Source organism: Macaca fascicularis, chromosome 19 (assembly GCF_037993035.2).
Source record: "Macaca fascicularis isolate 582-1 chromosome 19, T2T-MFA8v1.1".
NCBI lineage: Eukaryota > Metazoa > Chordata > Mammalia > Primates > Cercopithecidae > Macaca > Macaca fascicularis.
In genome coordinates, this window is record NC_088393.1 from 14365095 (window position 1) to 14381793 (window position 16699).

General features: G+C 54.8%; 1 protein-coding gene across 3 annotated transcripts; it reads left to right on the forward strand.

Annotated features, from left to right (window-relative positions):
* Positions 1 to 7650: 7650 nt before the first annotated feature.
* DCAF15 (DDB1 and CUL4 associated factor 15) lies at positions 7651 to 16655 on the forward strand. 3 transcript variants are annotated; one of them, XM_005588216.4, is made up of 13 exons: positions 7651 to 7786; positions 9506 to 9603; positions 9692 to 9827; positions 11073 to 11179; positions 11284 to 11423; positions 11513 to 11683; positions 14250 to 14684; positions 14787 to 14878; positions 14971 to 15099; positions 15188 to 15273; positions 15491 to 15595; positions 15668 to 15783; positions 16141 to 16655. In XM_005588216.4, exons 1-13 carry the CDS (start codon positions 7655 to 7657, stop codon positions 16194 to 16196), a joined length of 1803 nt encoding a protein of 600 aa, XP_005588273.1. In that variant the 5' UTR covers positions 7651 to 7654; the 3' UTR covers positions 16197 to 16655. The 3 variants fall into 3 exon arrangements, with proteins under 3 accessions (XP_005588273.1, XP_045237145.1, XP_045237146.1); XM_045381210.2 differs by lacking the exon at positions 7651 to 7786 and adding an exon at positions 7909 to 7994; XM_045381211.2 differs by lacking the exon at positions 7651 to 7786 and adding an exon at positions 7913 to 7984.
* Positions 16656 to 16699: the final 44 nt, after the last annotated feature.

Consider the following 16699-nt stretch of genomic DNA (forward strand, 5'->3'; position numbering starts at 1 on the left):
CATTGGCCTAAATTTGGTCATGTGTCCATCCAGAACCAATCCCTGGGGGCCAGAGGGATGGAATGTGCTGATTGGCTAGGAACCTAACCATTGCTCCGGTGCATAACCCACTGGCCTTATCTCCCTGCCACAAACTCCCCTTCTGCCATCCTGTCCTGTCCAGTCCTGCCCAGTCCTGCCCAGCTCTGCACTACCCAGCAGGGGCCTCTGCAGGGATAACAATGGACTATGGTCCATCAATGTAGTCCCAGCATCCAGCATGGAGCCTGGCGTAATCAGTATTTATTATTTATTATAATCAGTATTTATCCGGCCGTGCACCCAGAATGCTCACACCTGTAATCCCCGCACTTTGGGAGACGGACAGATCATGTGAGGTCGGGAGTTTGAGACCAGCCTGGCCAGCGTGGTGGAAGAAATCCCATGTCAACTAAAAAATACAAAAAAAAAAAAAAAAAAATTAGCTGTGTATAGTGGTGTATGACTGTAATCCCAGCTACTCAAGAGACTGAGGCAGGAGAATCGCTTGAGCTCAGGAGGCACAGGTTGCAGTGAGCCGAGATCACGCCACTGCACTCCAGCCTGGGCAACAGAGCGTGACTCCATTTCAAAAAATTTTTTTTTTGAATTCGCTGGGCACAGTGTAGTTCCAGCTCCTTGGGAGGCTGAAGTGGGAGGATTGCTTGAGCCTAGGTGGAGTGCCACTGCACTCCAACTTGGGCAACAGAACAAGACCCTGTCTCCAAAAAAGAAAAGAAAGGAAATGGTGGATATGCACTGCTAACTTCAAGGGAGGCTGAGAAACACCATCTTTCTACTGGCAAGCCACATGTCCAGATAAAAACAGAGTTTCTTGGCTGGGTGCGGTGGCTCATACCTGTAATCCTAGCACTTTGGGAGGACGAGGTGGGTGGATCACGAGGTAAGGAGTTTGAGACCAGCCTGGCCAACACAGTGAAAGCCATCTCTACTAAAAATTAGCCGGACATGGTGGTGGGTACCTGTAATCCCAGCTTACTCGGGAGGCTGAGGCACTAGAATTGCTTGAACCCAGGAGGCAGAGGTTGCAGTAAGCCGAGAGCCATGCACTCCAGCCTGGGAGACACAGCAAGACTCTGTCTTGGAAAAAAAAAAAAATCGAGTTTCTATCACTACTGCGTAAAAGTGGGATGACCTGTAAGAGGGAAGCAGTGAGGAGTTGGGACCACAAGGAAAACTGAGCCCAAGGCTTTCTGTGTTCAAAGCCACTGGTCTCCAAAGTTGGATGTGGGAAATGAATCGTAATTTTTAGTTCTATTTACTTGCCCCATCCTGTTTTATGGCCATTTTCCAGGCATGATTTAATTCATAGGCTAGAAAGAGTGGTCTAAATGCACCTGTACAGTTGGGTTATTTGTAAACAAATACATATGCGTATTAAGGGAGAGTCCAAGTGACCAATGACCAGAAATAGGGAAGTCTTGGCCGTGCGCAATGGCTCACGCCTGTAATTCCAGCACTTTGGGAGGCCAAAGTAGGTGGATCACCTGAGGTCAGGAGTTCAAGACCAGCCTGGCCAACATGGTGAAACCCCGTCTTCACTAAAAATACAAAAATTAGGTTGGGTGTGGTGGCTCACGCCTGTAATCTCAACACTTTGGGAGGCCAAGGTGGGCAGATCACCCGAGGTCAGGAGTTTGAGACCAGCCTGGCCAACATGGTGAAACCCCGTCTCTACCAAAAATACAAAAATCAGCTGGGCGTGGTGATAAGCACCTGTAATCCCTGTATTATTGACACGTGTAGCTACTCGGGAGGCTGAGGTGGGAGAATTGCATGAGCCTGGGAGGTCAAGGCTACAGTGAACTATGATCACACCACTGCACTCCAGCCTGTCTCAAAAAAAAAAAAAAAAAAAAAAAAAAATCACCATAAAAACACCTTGATAATAATTGTAGGCGGAGGTTTCAGTCAGCCAAGATTGCACCACTGCACTCCAGCCTGGGTGAAAGAGCAAGACTCTATCTCAGGAAAAAAAAAAAAAAAAAAAAAAAAAAGATTGGCCATGGTGTCTCATGCCTGGAATCCCAGCACTTTGGGAGGCCAAGGTGGGCGGATCACCTGAGACCAGGAGCTCAAAACCAGCCTGGCCAACATGGCGAAAACCTGTCTCTACTGAAAATACAAAAATTAGCCTTGCCTGGTGGTGCGAGCCTGTAATTTCAGCTATTTGGGAGGCTGAGGCAGGAGAATCACTTGAACCCGGGAGACAGAGGTTGCAGTGAGCCAAGATCGCGCCATTTCACTCCAGCCTGGGCGACAAAGAGCAAAACTCCATTTCAAAAAAAAAAGAGAGAGAATTGAAGTAAATTGCAGGACACTGCGTTGGCATCCACAAAGAATTGGGGCATTACTTGATTTGGAAGAAGCTCCCCCCATCATCTGGTGTCAGAAGCGAAGGATTGAGAGTGATGTGATGTAGAAGGAAAAACTGTCTGTTTGTCCCATCTACGTGTTCAACTGACTTGGTCCAAACTGACTTCTCCCTAGTCTTCCTCATATCAGAAAATGCACTAACATTTTGCTAAATATTCCACTCAGATGCTAAAGTCATCATGAACTTCTGTCTCCTTGCCCGTATCCCAATATCTTGTCCTTGAAAATGACCCCATCGGCTCTGACTATGGCCACTTTTCTCCATTTTCTTTCTTTATTTTTATTATTATTTCTTTTTTTTTTTTTTTTTTTTTTTTTTTTTTGAGACGGAGTCTCGCTCTGTCGCCCAGGCTGGAGTGCAGTGGCCGGATCTCAGCTCACTGCAAGCTCCGCCTCCCGGGTTCACGCCATTCTCCTGCCTCAGCCTCCCGAGTAGCTGGGACTACAGGCACCCGCCACCTCGCCCGGCTAGTTTTTTTTTTGTATTTTTTAGTAGAGACGGGGTTTCACCGTGCTAGCCAGGATGGTCTCGATCTCCTGACCTCGTGATCTGCCCGTCTCGGCCTCCCAAAGTGCTGGGATTACAGGCTTGAGCCACCGCGCCCGGCCTATTTTTATTATTATTTCTGAGACAGTGTCTCATTCTGTTGCCCAGGCTGAAGTCAGTGGTGCGATCACGGCTCACTGGCAGCTTTGAACTCCTGGGCTCAAGCGATCCTCTCACCTCAGTCTCCCAAGTAGCTGGGAGTACAGGCTCCCGCTCTCATGCTAATTTTTAAAATTTTTGGCCAGGCACGGTGGCTCACGCCTGTAATCCCAGCACTTTGGGAGGCCGAGGCGGGTGGATCACTAGGTCAGGAGATTGAGACCATCCTGGCTAACACGGTGAAATCCCATCTCTACTAAAAATACAAAAAATTAGCCGGGCCTTGTGGCGGGCGCCTGTAATCCCAGCCACTCGCGAAGCTGAGGCAGGAGAATGGCGTGAACCCAGGAGGTGGAGCTTGCAGTGAGCTGAGATCATGCCACTGCCCTCCAGCCTGGGTGACAGAGCGAGATTCTGTCTCAAAGGAAGAAAAAAAAAAAGAAAAAAAAAAATTTTTTAATAGAGATGGGTTCTATGTTACCCAGGTTGGTCTGTGGTGATCAAGGGAGACTTCAAGCAATTCTCCCACTTAAGCCATCTCCTGCCTTGGTCTTCCAAAGCACTGAGATTACAGGCGTGAGCCACCGCAGCCAGTATTCTCCATTTTCATTGCTAATAGATGAATCTAAGTCAGCATCACCTACCCTCCTAGCTCCCCCAAGACTATTCCTGCTCCCACCCTCATCCCTCCAACCATTCTGCACATAGGAATCATAATAACATCCTCCTGGCCAGGCGCAGTGGCTCACACCTGTAATCCCAGCACTTTGGGAGGCCAAGGTGGGTGGATCACCAGGTCAGGAGATCGAGACCCTCCTGGCTAACATGGTGAAACCCCGCCTCTACTAAAAATACAAAAAAAAAAAAAAAAAAAAGGAAAAAAAAATTACCTGGGCATGGTGGCACATGCCTGTAGTCCCAGCTACTTGGGAGGCTGAGGCAGGAGAATCGCTTGAACCTGGGAGGCGGAGGTTGCAGTGAGCCGAGATGGCGCCATTGCACTCCAGCCTGGGCGACACAGTGAGACTCCATCTCAAAAAAAAAAAAAAAAAAAATTCCTCCCCCATGCTCTTTTAAAAACTTTGAGGTTATTTATGTCTTTATTTATTGATACAGAGTCTCGCTCTGTGTCACTGAAACCTCTGCCTCCCAGGTTCAAGCGATTCTCATGCCTCAGCCTCCTGAGTAGCTGGGATTATAGGAGCCCACCATACCAGGCTAATTTTTGTATTTTTAGCAGAGACAGGGTTTAACCGTGTTGGTTAGGCTGGTCTTGAACCCCTGGGCTCAAGTGATCCACCTGCCTTGGCCTCCCCAAGTGTTGAGATTATAGGCGTGAGCCGCTGTGCCAGCCCTTTGAATTTTGAAACAACATTATTTTATTTTTGTTATTTTTAATTTTATTATTATTATTACAGACAGGGTCTTGCTCGTGTCACCCAGGCTGGAATGCAGTGATGCAATCACAGCTCACTGTAACTTCAAACTCCTGGTGCAAGGGATCCTCCCGACTCAGTCTCCCAAGTACATAGGAAGACAGATGTGCTACCACACCTGACTAATGAAAAAAAAAAAGTTTTTTCTTTGTAGAGACGAGGTCTTGATAGTTGCTGAGACTGGTCAAATTCTTCTCTTCAAGCCATCCTCCTGTCTCAGCCTCCCAAAATGCTGGGATTACAGGTGTGAGTCACTGTGCCCAGCCTGAAACAATTAGACATTTTCAGATCAGAAAAGAAGGTACAGAGAGTTCTTTTATTCCCTTCACACAATTTCCTCTAATGTTTTTTGGGTTTTGGGTTTTGTTCTGAAACAGGATCTCACTCTGTCGCCCAGGCTGGAGTGCAGTGGCTCAATCTCCGCTTGCTGTAGCCTCGACCTCCCAGGCTTGGGTGATCCTCCCACCTCAGCCCCCTATGTAGCTGGGACTATAGGTTCACGCCACCACACCCTGCTAATTTTTTTATTTTATTATTTTATTTTTTTTTGAGACAGAATCTCGCTCTGTTGCCCAGGCTGCAGTGCAGTGGCATGATCTCGACTCACTGCAACCTCCACCTCCCAAGTTCGAGTGATTCTCCTGCCTCAGCCTCCCGTGTAGCTAGGACTACAGGCGCGTGCCACCTGAGACTACAGGCCTGGCTAATTTTCTGTATTTTCAGTAGAGATGGGGTTTCACCGTGTTAGCCAGGATGGTCTAGATCTCATGACCTTGTGATCTGCCCACCTTGGCCTCCCAAAGTGCTGGGATTACAGGCATGAGCCACCATGCCTGGCCTTGTTTTGTTTTTTATTTGAGACAAGGTCTTGCTCTGTCTCCCAGGCTGGAGTGCAGTGTCACCATCAGAGCTCACTGTAGCCTCGACCTCCTGTGCTCAAGTAATCTTCCTGCCTCAGCCTCCCCAGTGGCTGAGGCTATAGATGTGTGCCAGTAGAGTCAGTTAATTTATTTGACGTTTTGTAGAGACGAGGGTTTCGCCATGTTGCCCAGGCTGGTCTTGACCTCCTGGGTTCAAGTGATCCTCCCTCCTCTGCTTCCCAAAGTGCTGGGATTACAGGTGTGAGCCACCGCACCCGGCCTGTTAATGTATTTTGAGAACATTTTTCAATTTAAGATAAATGTCTGATGTTGTCTAATGGTTAGATTGAGGGTCTAGGTTTGGGGATAATATCAGAGAGTTACAAATGTCCTCCCTATCACGTAGCTGGGATCCGTGACGTCAAAATGACTTATCACTGGTGATGTTGATTTTGATCCCTTGGTTAAGGCAATAGCAGCCAGGTGTCCCCACTGTCTTGGGGACAGCTTTGCTCTCCATGGACGTAGGGTATGCAAGAATCATGGGAATCTTTGGCTAAAGATACACTGTGATGGCTGGGCGCAGTGGCTCATGCCTGTAATCTCAGCACTTTTGGAGGGTGGGGTGGGTGGATCACCTGAGGTCAGGAGTTTGAGACCAGACTGGCCAACATAGTGAAACCCTGTCTCTACTAAAAATACAAAGATTAGCCGGGCTTGGTGGCGCATGCCTGTAATACTTGGGAGGCTGGGGCAGGAGAATCACTTGCTTGAACACGGGAGGCGAAGGGTGCAGTGAGTTGAGATTGTGTCACTGCACTCCAGCCTGGGCAACAAGAGCAAAACTCCATCTCAAAAAAAAAAAAAAAAAAAGTTGTGATATTATGTTGTAATTTAAAAAAAACCCCAAAACCATATATTTTGGTCTTACTCAGGTTTTCTGGCACGTAACTCCTAAAACCCTTGAAATCAGCTGGGCACAGTGGTTTATGCCTGTAATCCCAGCACTTTGGGAGGCCAAGACGGGATGATCGATTGAGGTCAGGAGAGCAGCCTGGGCAACATAGTGAGACCCCGTCTCTACAAAAAACATTTTTTAATGAAGATAATTAAAAAAACCTATCTTCTCTGATTGTTCAGAGGATTAAATGGGCTGGCCTGTCATCCCAACACTTTGGGAAGCAGAGATGGGAGGATCACTTGAGCCCAGGAGTTGGAGACCAGCCTGGACAACTTGGTGAAACTCCATCCCTACAAAAAATACAAAAAGTTAGGCCAGGCACGGTGGCTTATGCCTGTAATTCCAGCACTTTGGGAGGCCTAGGTGGGCGGAACACCTGAGGTCAGGAGTTCGCAACCAGCCTGGCTAACATAGTGAAACCTCGTCTCTACTAAAAATACAAAAAATTAGCCGGGCGTGGTGGCGCACGTCTGTAGTACCAGCTACATGAGAGGCTAAGATGAGAGGATCATCTGAGCCCAGGGTCGAGGCTGCAGTGAGCCATGATCAGGTCACTGCACTCCAGCCTGGGTGACAAAGTGAGACTCTGTCTAAAAACAATAAAACCAACGAGGTAATGTATACGAATATGATGCACGGAGCGGCTCTTCCACAATTATTTGTATTGCCATCATCTGCATAATGGGCACAACAGGGCCCTGCCACATCGAACTGTTTAAGCTCAGAACCTTGTCTGTCATATGTGGAGCGATACCTGATTGATGCTATCATTATCAACACCGTCATCCCACCAATCCGCCCATCGGAAACAAGCTTTCATCGAATCCCATCGTTTTTTCCTTTTTTTGTAAATCTCTTTTCTCGGCCTGGTTTTGTCGCCCAAGTATGCTCGTCAGGCCTCTGCCCACCCAGACCGGGCGCGGGCAGCCCGGGGCTGAGGATTCTCGAGTCTTGGTGGACCACAGTCTCCCGTCGCCCCGCCCAAGGGCCTGGACCGCCTGTGGTCTCCATGGAAACCCGCTAGCCACAGGGGGCGTGACGCCATTGAGACAGACACAGATATCCACCTATCAGATCAAAGTTATCTGGGCTAGGCGAACAAACGGGACCTCCGAGTGGTACGTCCTTAAGGCAGGGCGGGAATACAGCAACTGGCCGCGGGGGCTGTTACTGTCGCTACCAATCAAGAGTCGAGGCGGCTTTGATAGACAGGCATAGCGCGAGTGCGGGCTTTCACCCAACCGGCGGGCCGCTGTCCCGATAAAGGACCAATGAGGAGGCGGCAGGGGTGGGGCGAAGGGGCCGGTTGCTCCGGAAGTGGAGGGAGGGGGTGAAAATGGCGCCCAGCTCGAAATCGGAGCGGAACAGCGGGGCTGGGAGCGGCGGCGGCGGCCCCGGGGGAGCCGGAGGGAAGCGGGCAGCAGGGCGGCGGCGGGAGCACGTCCTCAAGCAGCTGGAGCGGGTCAAGGTGAGGCCTGGAGCCGGAGTGGGGAACGCGCCGGAGGGTGGGGAGTAGGGACGAGGGAGGCGGAGGGAGGAGGGCGTTCGCGGGGTGAGGGGTTGGGGGCGGGGCCCCAGGGGAGGGGGCTCGGATGAAGGGCCTGGGCGGGGCCCGGGGGAGATGGCTTGGATGGAGGAGGCTCAGTCGGGGGCCTGGATGCAGGAGGTTGTGTCGGGTAACCGGCAAAGGGGCTGGGATGGAGGGGGTTGGGGGCGGGGCCCCAAGGAGGGGGCTCGGAGGGAGGCGACCCCTCCTCCGAGGCCGCAGGGAGTATTAGGAGGAAGGGGGCGATCCAGGTTCAGATCCATTTTTCAAAGCCCTGCTCCCATAGCCCCTCCGTAATGGAGCCTTCCCGCCCCCTTTGCAGAGCCCCTGCTGCTGGCTTTGGGCTTCCACTGCCTGATATTCCTCTCCCTGCCCGAGCCTCGACCACACTTGAGCTGGGAGTTCCTGTACCTGGGTGGGCCTCCCCATTGAAAGTATGGGAGCTCCTTGGATAGGGCTGAGTCTTCCCCCGCAGAGTGAAAGTTAGCGAAGCAGGCTCTGTCTCCTCCATCAGACTGGAAACTCCCAGAGCTGGGGGATGATGTCTCCCTCCCCCATCAGTTTGGGAGCTCTGGAGGGCAGAAATGTGGATCTCTTGCAGGTGGGCAGTAACTGGGGCAAGGCTGTGTCTCTGTGGACAGGGACTGCGCCTTCTCCGTGAGGCTGATAGCTTTCTAAGGACAGTACTGTGTCTCCCCCTTTTGACTGGGAGCTCCCTGGGCTGGGACAGTCTCCGCCCTTAGCCTGGGAGCTCCCTGGGCTTGGCTGTGGTTCCGCCCTTAGCTTGGAAGCTCCTTGGGCAGGGATTGTGTCTCCCCTGTCGGCCTGGGCCTGGCTGGCCGGGTTGTTTCCTCCATCAGACTGAGACCTCCCTGTGGACAGGGCTTGTCTCCCATCAGACAGGGAGCTTCCCAGACAGGACTCGTCCCATCAGGTTGGAATGTCTTGAAGGCAGAGCTGTGTCTACCCAGTCAGCCTGGGTAGCAAGAGTGAGGCTGCTCTGATGTCCCTGTGCCTGGCTTGTGCCTGTCAGTTCCCACATATCCTTCCGTGGTGAAGTTTTGGGGATGAGGGATTCCATTGGAAGGCGGTAGTTAATTGGGAAGGGGTAGTTGGGTCGTTGGTTAGGCTCACCCTTCTATCTGCCTTGACTGGCCCCCAGCAGAGGCCATAGCTGACCCAGGGAGGAGAAGCCCCCTCGTTTGAAGGCTGGTGGGTTGGGGACAGATGGGTGCATGTCAGGACCCTGTCTCAGCCTCCTTAGTAGGATGAATACCCACAGTTTAGGGACAACCTTCAGGGAGGGAAGCAGGTGGCCCAGCGTGGGACATGGTGATTGGGGAGCTTTCTTGGGGGCAGTGATGCTGGGCTCAGTCAAGAGGGACCTGAGGCTGAAGAAGTGTGGAACTGGGAAGGTGGAGTGGGTCCCTGGTGGAGATGAAGGCTCAAGCGAGGTCCGCCTGGCTTTACTGTCCCCATCTGCCTCAGTTGTTCCCACCTTCCAGAGCTTGGTCTCCTTTAGACCATTATGGTGGGCTGGGCCGGGCTGGACCCAATGAGAGTTGCCCTGCCCCTCTGCTGTGGGTGAGGGGCTGGGAGCTGCAGATGGTGCCTGAAGTGCCCTGACCGCCCCTTCCCCAGATCAGCGGACAGCTCTCCCCTCGCCTCTTCCGGAAGCTGCCTCCCCGGGTCTGCGTGTCCCTCAAGAACATTGTGGATGAGGACTTTCTCTATGCAGGGTGAGGCTGGGCCCAGGCAAAGGGGGCAGCTGGGCGGGGGTGGTGGGCTCGCCCTGACCTGGTCGCTGTGCCCCCTCCACCCCCACAGACATATCTTCCTGGGCTTTTCCAAATGCGGCCGCTATGTCCTCTCCTATACCAGCAGCAGTGGGGACGACGACTTCTCCTTCTACATCTACCATCTGTACTGGTGGGAGTTCAACGTCCACAGCAAGCTCAAGCTGGTAGGGAGGCTTCAGCACCAAGCTGGCCCTTCAGATGGTGTGGCTCAGCAGGTCACAGCAGCCTCTGAGCCTCAGGTTCCTTGGATGTAAAATGATCATGTACTCATGGGGTCATCGTTGACATTCCATGTGTTAGATCCAACCATATGAAATTACCAGGGCCTGACGTGGTAACTCACGCCTGTACTCCCAGTACTTTGGGAGGCCAGGGTGGGAGGATTACTTGATCCCAGGAGTTCAAGACCAGGCTGGGCAACAGGGCAAAACCCCATCTCTACTAAAAATAAAAAAAAATTAGCTGGGCATATTGGCATGTGCCTATAGTCGGCTCCTCTGGAGGTTGAGGCAGGAGGATCACTTGAGCCCAGGAGTTTGAGGCTGTGGTGAGCCATGATCACACCATTGCACTCCAGCCTGGGCAACAGAGTAAGGCCCTATCTCTAAAACAAAACAAAACAAAAAAAACGGAGGCTGGGCGCAGTGGCTCACGCCTGTAATCCCAACACTTTGGGAGGCCGAGGTGAGTGGATCACCTGAGGTCGGGAGTTCAAGACCAGCCTGGCCAACATGGTGAAACCCCATCTCTACTAAAAATGCAAAATTAGCTGGGCATTGGTGGTGCATGTCTGTAATCCCATCTACTCTGGAGGCTGAGGCAGGAGAATCGCTTAGAACCCGGGAGGCAGAGGTTGCAGTGAGCTGAGATCGAGCCACTGCACTCCAGCCTACAGAGCGAGACTCTGTCTCAAAAAAGAAAATGAAATTACCATTCTTATGTTTCAAAATGGGGTAAATAGTGGCAATTCCGTTGGTCCAACACACTCTATGAAGCTATAGAACATGTTGGCTCAGGCCAGTTAGCTTTATTAGGACTAAGCCACCCTGGCTTTAGCCTTGACCCTTGACTCCTGGAACCCCGGCAGGAGGTGGGTACTATTACCTCAGCATACATGTGAACTCAGAGAGCTGAATGGGCTTCAGGGTGGGCTGGGCTTGGAACCAGTGCCTGGCGCAGTCTCCTCCGGGACATTGTTCCCATCAGCTGCATCCACCCTGGCCTGGTCTCCCCCACTGGTGAAAGGAGCCTCCTCAGGCTGTCCTCAGGCAAGGTGGAGGGGTGTGGTGCGGGCTGTTGGGGTGCTCCTTCCTGCTCAGCCCCAGCCCTGATGAGGGACTGCATCGTACAGCTTTGGGGGACCCCTGCAGGTTCCCTGACCTGGTGCTGACCCTGAACGTGCCTCGCAGGTCCGGCAGGTTCGGCTCTTCCAGGATGAGGAGATCTACAGCGACCTGTACCTGACCGTATGTGAGTGGCCCAGCGACGCCTCTAAGGTCATCGTCTTTGGCTTCAAGTGAGACCCGGCTCCTGGGGGAGCCATGGCTGGTTGGGGCTGGGGGTGTGCAGTGGGGGCCCCCCAGGCGCCGACCCGGCAGCTGAGGGTATGCTGGCCCCCAGCACCCGCTCGGCCAACGGGATGCTCATGAACATGATGATGATGAGCGACGAGAACCACCGTGACATCTACGTCAGCACCGTGGCGGTACCGCCGCCGGGCCGCTGTGCCGCTTGCCAGGATGCCAGCCGGGCCCACCCAGGTGAGGGGGCCGAGGGGGCGAGGGCCCCCTGCCCCCCTGCCCCCGTGCCTCGGACCGAGAGTGAGCCGCTGTGGTGTGTGTTGCTGCAGGAGACCCGAACGCGCAGTGCCTGCGGCACGGCTTCATGCTGCACACCAAGTACCAGGTGGTCTACCCCTTCCCCACCTTCCAGCCCGCCTTCCAGCTCAAGAAGGACCAGGTGGTGCTGCTCAACACCAGCTACTCCCTGGTGGCCTGCGCCGTCTCTGTCCACTCGGCAGGTAGGCCCTGCGGTTTCATGGCAGCCCGGCAGCGCGTGAAGCGGGTCCTCTCCCTACCCCACCACACAGACAAGGGGCCTCAGGCACAGAGAGGTGGGAGCCCACTTCCCCAGGTCACACAGCCTAGTCGTGGGAATGCTGGGGTCCAAACGTGGCCACGCCCGCCACAGCCCTGCCCACGGGATCTTGCCAGGGGCTGAGATGTCCCATATCTGCTTTGTCCACCATGGCTGCCTCCAGGAGCCACTTAGAATGTGGCTCATGTTACTGAGGAACTGAGCTTGTGATACTTTTTTTTTTTCCACTGGAGTCCAGTGGCGCGATCTCGGCTCACTGCAACCTCTGTCTCCCAGGCTCAAGCAATTCTCCTCTCTCAGCCTCCTGAGAAGCTGGGACTACAGGCCTGTGCCATCACACCCAGCTAATTTTTGTGTTTTTAGTAGAGACGGGATTTCACCATGTTGATCAGGCTGGTCTCAAAACTCCTGACCTCAAGTGATCCACTCACCTTAGCCTCCTAAAGTGCTGGGATGGCAGGCATGAGCCACCGCACCTGGCCTGTGATGGATTTAATTGTAGTTGTTTTAAGCTGAAATAGCCACAGGTGGCTAGCTGGATGGGGAAGCGCCCCTTTCTCTTAAGAAGAGAACTGCTAATGTGACATTTCGGGGCGTGGTTAGTGGGCAGGCACTTGCCTTATATGTTTGATGTCGGAAAGATGCCAGTGAAAATCACAAGATGTCCGTTGACAGTGACAAACGTCAGGAGGCTGGATCATGCCACCGGCTGGCAGCAACGGGAGGGAGGGGGCTCCGGGGCCATTTGGCAACAGAATTGTGACTATGACTGACCCAGCTGCCCTGTGCCCAGGTCTTTTCCTCTGGCAGGGTCTCACTGGGTCCCTATGTCCCAAGGCTGCTGACGGGGAGCTGGGGGCCACCTGAAGAACCCTCCCTGGGGATTGGGGAGTGAGTTAGGAGGAGTCGGGGGGTTGGGGGCATCTGTGGAGCACCAGTGAAGGCCCCTGCGTTGGCATCCGTGGAGCATGTGTCAGAGATGTGTGCACATGTGGGGGGTGAAACACAAGGAATCTATAACTGGAACCACTTAATATAAATTAAAAAGACGTTTTAGGCCAGGCGCAGTGGCTTACGCCTGTAATCCCAGCACTTTGGGAGGCCAGGGCAGGCGGATCACATGAGGTCAGGGAGTTCAAGACCAGTGTGGCCAACATGGTGAAACCCCATCTCTACTAAAAATACAAGAATTAGCTGGGCATGATGGTGCATGCTTCTAATTCCAGCTACTCAGGAGGCTGAGGCAGGAGAATTGCTTGAACCCAGGAGGCGGAGGTTGCGGTGAGCCAAGATTGTGCCAATGTACTCCAGCCTGGGAGACAGCAAGACTCCATCTCCAAAACAAAAGACATTTTAATTTTACAAGAACTCAGATACAAAGACGTCCATTATCCCCATGGAAGTGGTTGTCCCTGGGGGCAGTCGGGGAACGGGCAGGATTAAATGTATATAACTCAGCCCACAAATAAGCCAGGGGCCAGGGCACTTTTGTCCCCAGACATATCTGGGGACTCCTGTCCTCACCCCCCCAATCTATACCAGGAAGGGTGAGGCACTGTCCTTTGCTGAGGCTCGGCCACTCGGTCATTGGCCATGAACCCCTCAACTTGTGAGGGTTGATGCAGTTCTGTCCTTTCGGCTGTGGGTCCTGTTAGGAACAACCACAGCGGACAATCAGCTCTGCGCCAGCCCAGGGAAAGGGCGTGGTCATCAGTGGGAGGTGCTGACACAGAGGGGTGCTTTCTTCCTTGGCCATTGTCACCTGTTCCCCGCCCTGTCGTGGAAGGGCTGTCACGGTGGTGGAGGGGAGCCCGGACTTGATTTATCTCAGATTTGACCTTGGGCAAGTTCATCTCTGAGCTGCATTTTGGGGGACGCGGCCCTTCTCTGGGGGTTACTTGTAGGAGGCTCAGAGGAAACCTGGGATGGGGCCCAGCCACAGGGCTGCTCAGTGAATATGTTGGGGTTCTCCATGTGTTGCCCGCATTCCTTGGGGGAGTCATCTCTAGGCAGGCAGAGACAGAGGCCCCGATTCGATGAAGTGTGCCCGCAGCAGTCTGGCTTGTGTCGGGAAGGACCCAGGAGGGCCTTGCCTTAGGACTTCCATATCAGAGAAACGCCAGTGAAAATCACAAGATGTCCCTCGACAGAGTGGCAGATGTTAGGAGGCTGGATGCTACTGTAGTGAACGCTCTACACTGTAGAGTGTCGGCTCCTAGTTCACTCCTGTGTCCTCAGCGTGGGGCACTCAGTAGACAGCTTAAGAAAGGGGTTTGAATGAACGTGAACGTCTGCACGCGTGTGTGCGTGGTGTGCGTGGTGTGCATGCGCGGAAAGGTCTTTTCCCTTCTGGGGGTTTCAGACTGATCTCAGCATAGCCAAGTCTAGAAGTGTCTCCTCAAGGTGGGTTTCTGAAAACCCCTGAGGACACTGAGCAAGGCTGGGAGCACCCCAGACTGACACTTGTCCACACCCATCTCTTCTTCCAGGTGACAGGAGTTTCTGCCAAATCCTGTATGACCACAGCACCTGCCCCCCGGCGCCCGCCAGCCCCCCTGAGCCCCAGAGCCCAGAGCTGCCCCCTGCCCTCCCCAGCTTCTGCCCTGAGGCGGCCCCAGCCCGTTCCTCTGGGTCTCCTGAGCCCTCGCCCGCCATTGCCAAAGCCAAGGAGTTTGTGGCTGACATCTTCCGCCGGGCCAAAGAGGCCAAGGGCGGAGCCCCTGAGGAAGCCCGGCCTGCCCTGTGCCCAGGACCCTCTGGCAGCCGCTGCCGTGCGCACTCTGAGCCCTTAGCCCTGTGTGGAGAGGCAGCACCCCGGGACAGCCCCCCTGCCTCGGAGGCGCCTGCCCCCGAGCCTGGCTACATCAACTACACCAAGCTGTACTACGTGCTGGAGTCCGGAGAGGGGACGGAGCCGGAGGATGGTGAGCGGGGGGCAGGCATGTGGCAGGGCCTGGGATGGGGAAGCCAACCCAGATGGAGCCCCTGTCCTCCCTCCACCCCATCCCCACTTCCTGCCTCCCCAGAGTTCGAGGACGACAAGATCTCCCTGCCCTTCGTGGTGACTGATCTTCGTGGCCGCAACTTGCGGCCCATGCGGGAGCGGACTGCTGTCCAGGTGGGTGCGGGCATGGGCGGGCCGAGGGCAGTCCCGGGAAGCTGCTGGGGGGCAGTTGGCACCGTCCTCTGCGCCTGCGCACTCGCCCGCAGGGCCAGTACCTGACAGTGGAGCAGCTCACACTGGACTTCGAATATGTCATCAATGAGGTCATCCGCCACGACGCTACCTGGGGCCACCAGTTCTGTTCTTTCAGCGACTATGACATTGTCATTCTAGAGGTGGGCCCAGGGTGGGCAGGGTGGGCCCAGGGCTCCCTGTACTCTGGAGTCGCCCTCAGCAGCTGGCATCATCCACCCCCAACCCCAGGTCTGCCCGGAAACCAACCAGGTCCTCATCAACATTGGCCTGCTGCTCTTGGCCTTCCCTTCCCCCACTGAGGAGGGTCAGCTCCGGTGAGCACGGGGACCCTGTCCTCCCTGTCCACTAGGGGGGCCACTGGCAGACACTTCAGGGTGGGGGCGTGGGGATGTGAGAAGGCGCTCCCTGTGCCACAACCTGGCTGGGCCCCTCCGTGGCTTCTCCAAAGACAAAAGCCCCTCAGGGTAGTGTGGGGCCTGGTTCAGGAGCCCGGCTGTCCCAGCGCTTGTCCTGTGGCCCTCTCCACTGCAGACCAAAGACCTATCACACCAGCCTCAAGGTGGCATGGGACCTCAACACAGGCATCTTCGAGACAGTCAGTGTAGGCGACCTGACTGAGGTCAAAGGGCAGACCAGGTGAGGCAGGGCTGGAGGGCAGGGTCGGGGGCGGCTGAGGCGATGAGAGCCACTCACCCCCTGGCCCCACAGCGGCAGTGTCTGGAGCTCCTACCGCAAGAGCTGCGTGGACATGGTCATGAAGTGGCTGGTGCCTGAGAGCAGCGGCCGCTACGTCAACAGGATGACCAATGAGGCGCTCCACAAAGGTGGGGGTCGGTGACCCCGTGATGGTCAGGGTCCCCAGGGTCACTTGTCCTCACCCAGGCGCTGATTCCTGAGCGCTGATGAAATGGGTGGGAAGGCTGGTAAGGAGAGGGCTGCCCAGGCCAGGCCCAGCTTGGCAGCCCTGAAGGTGTGGGGCCTGGGAGCCTCCCGCCAGACTGGTCCGTCACTCGTTCACACTACAGACATTTATTGAGTAGCTGCAGGCGAGAGGCAGAGGGCAACTCAGCAGGGTTCTTGCCTTCTGGAACCTTCTGGGCCAGAAGGAAGTCAGGTGGGGAGTGCGGCCACAGGGCTGGGCAGGCAGGGGCTCCATGCTTTGTCCCCACCTGTCCCTGTAGGGTGCTCCCTGAAGGTTCTGGCAGACAGCGAGCGATACACGTGGATCGTGCTGTGAGGGCCGGGCCGCCCCGGACACTGACTCCAACTACCTCCGCGGCCTGGGACCGGCCGCCTCCCCGGGGTGGCCTCTTCCTGGCCGGCTGGCCCACCGACTGATGACCGGCACTAGTGTTAGGCTGCGGAACCGGGCTGGGCAGGGCAGCCCCTGGTGGCCCGAGGGTCTGGACGCTTTTTATTTATGCCTATTTAAGTTGGGAAGGGGGCAGAGAGAGGGCGCCCCCTGCCCCACCAGCCTGAGCGCCCTGCCTTCACTCCGAGCTGGGCATGGGCCTGGTCCCTTGTGCATTTGCCCCTTTCTTCGGCTACAGCTGTGGACGTTGCCCTCGGGGAGGTCGAATGGACCCTGTTCCCCCTGCCCTGCCCGCCCCCAGCCTCCCCACCCAGGCTGGCAACCTCCTGGCCATCCCCACTCCGTTCTTCTTCATGTAATAAATGTTTTAATTTCTGAACCTCATTGAGGTCCCGTTACTGCAGCTCGGGGCCCAGCTGGAGCCCCCG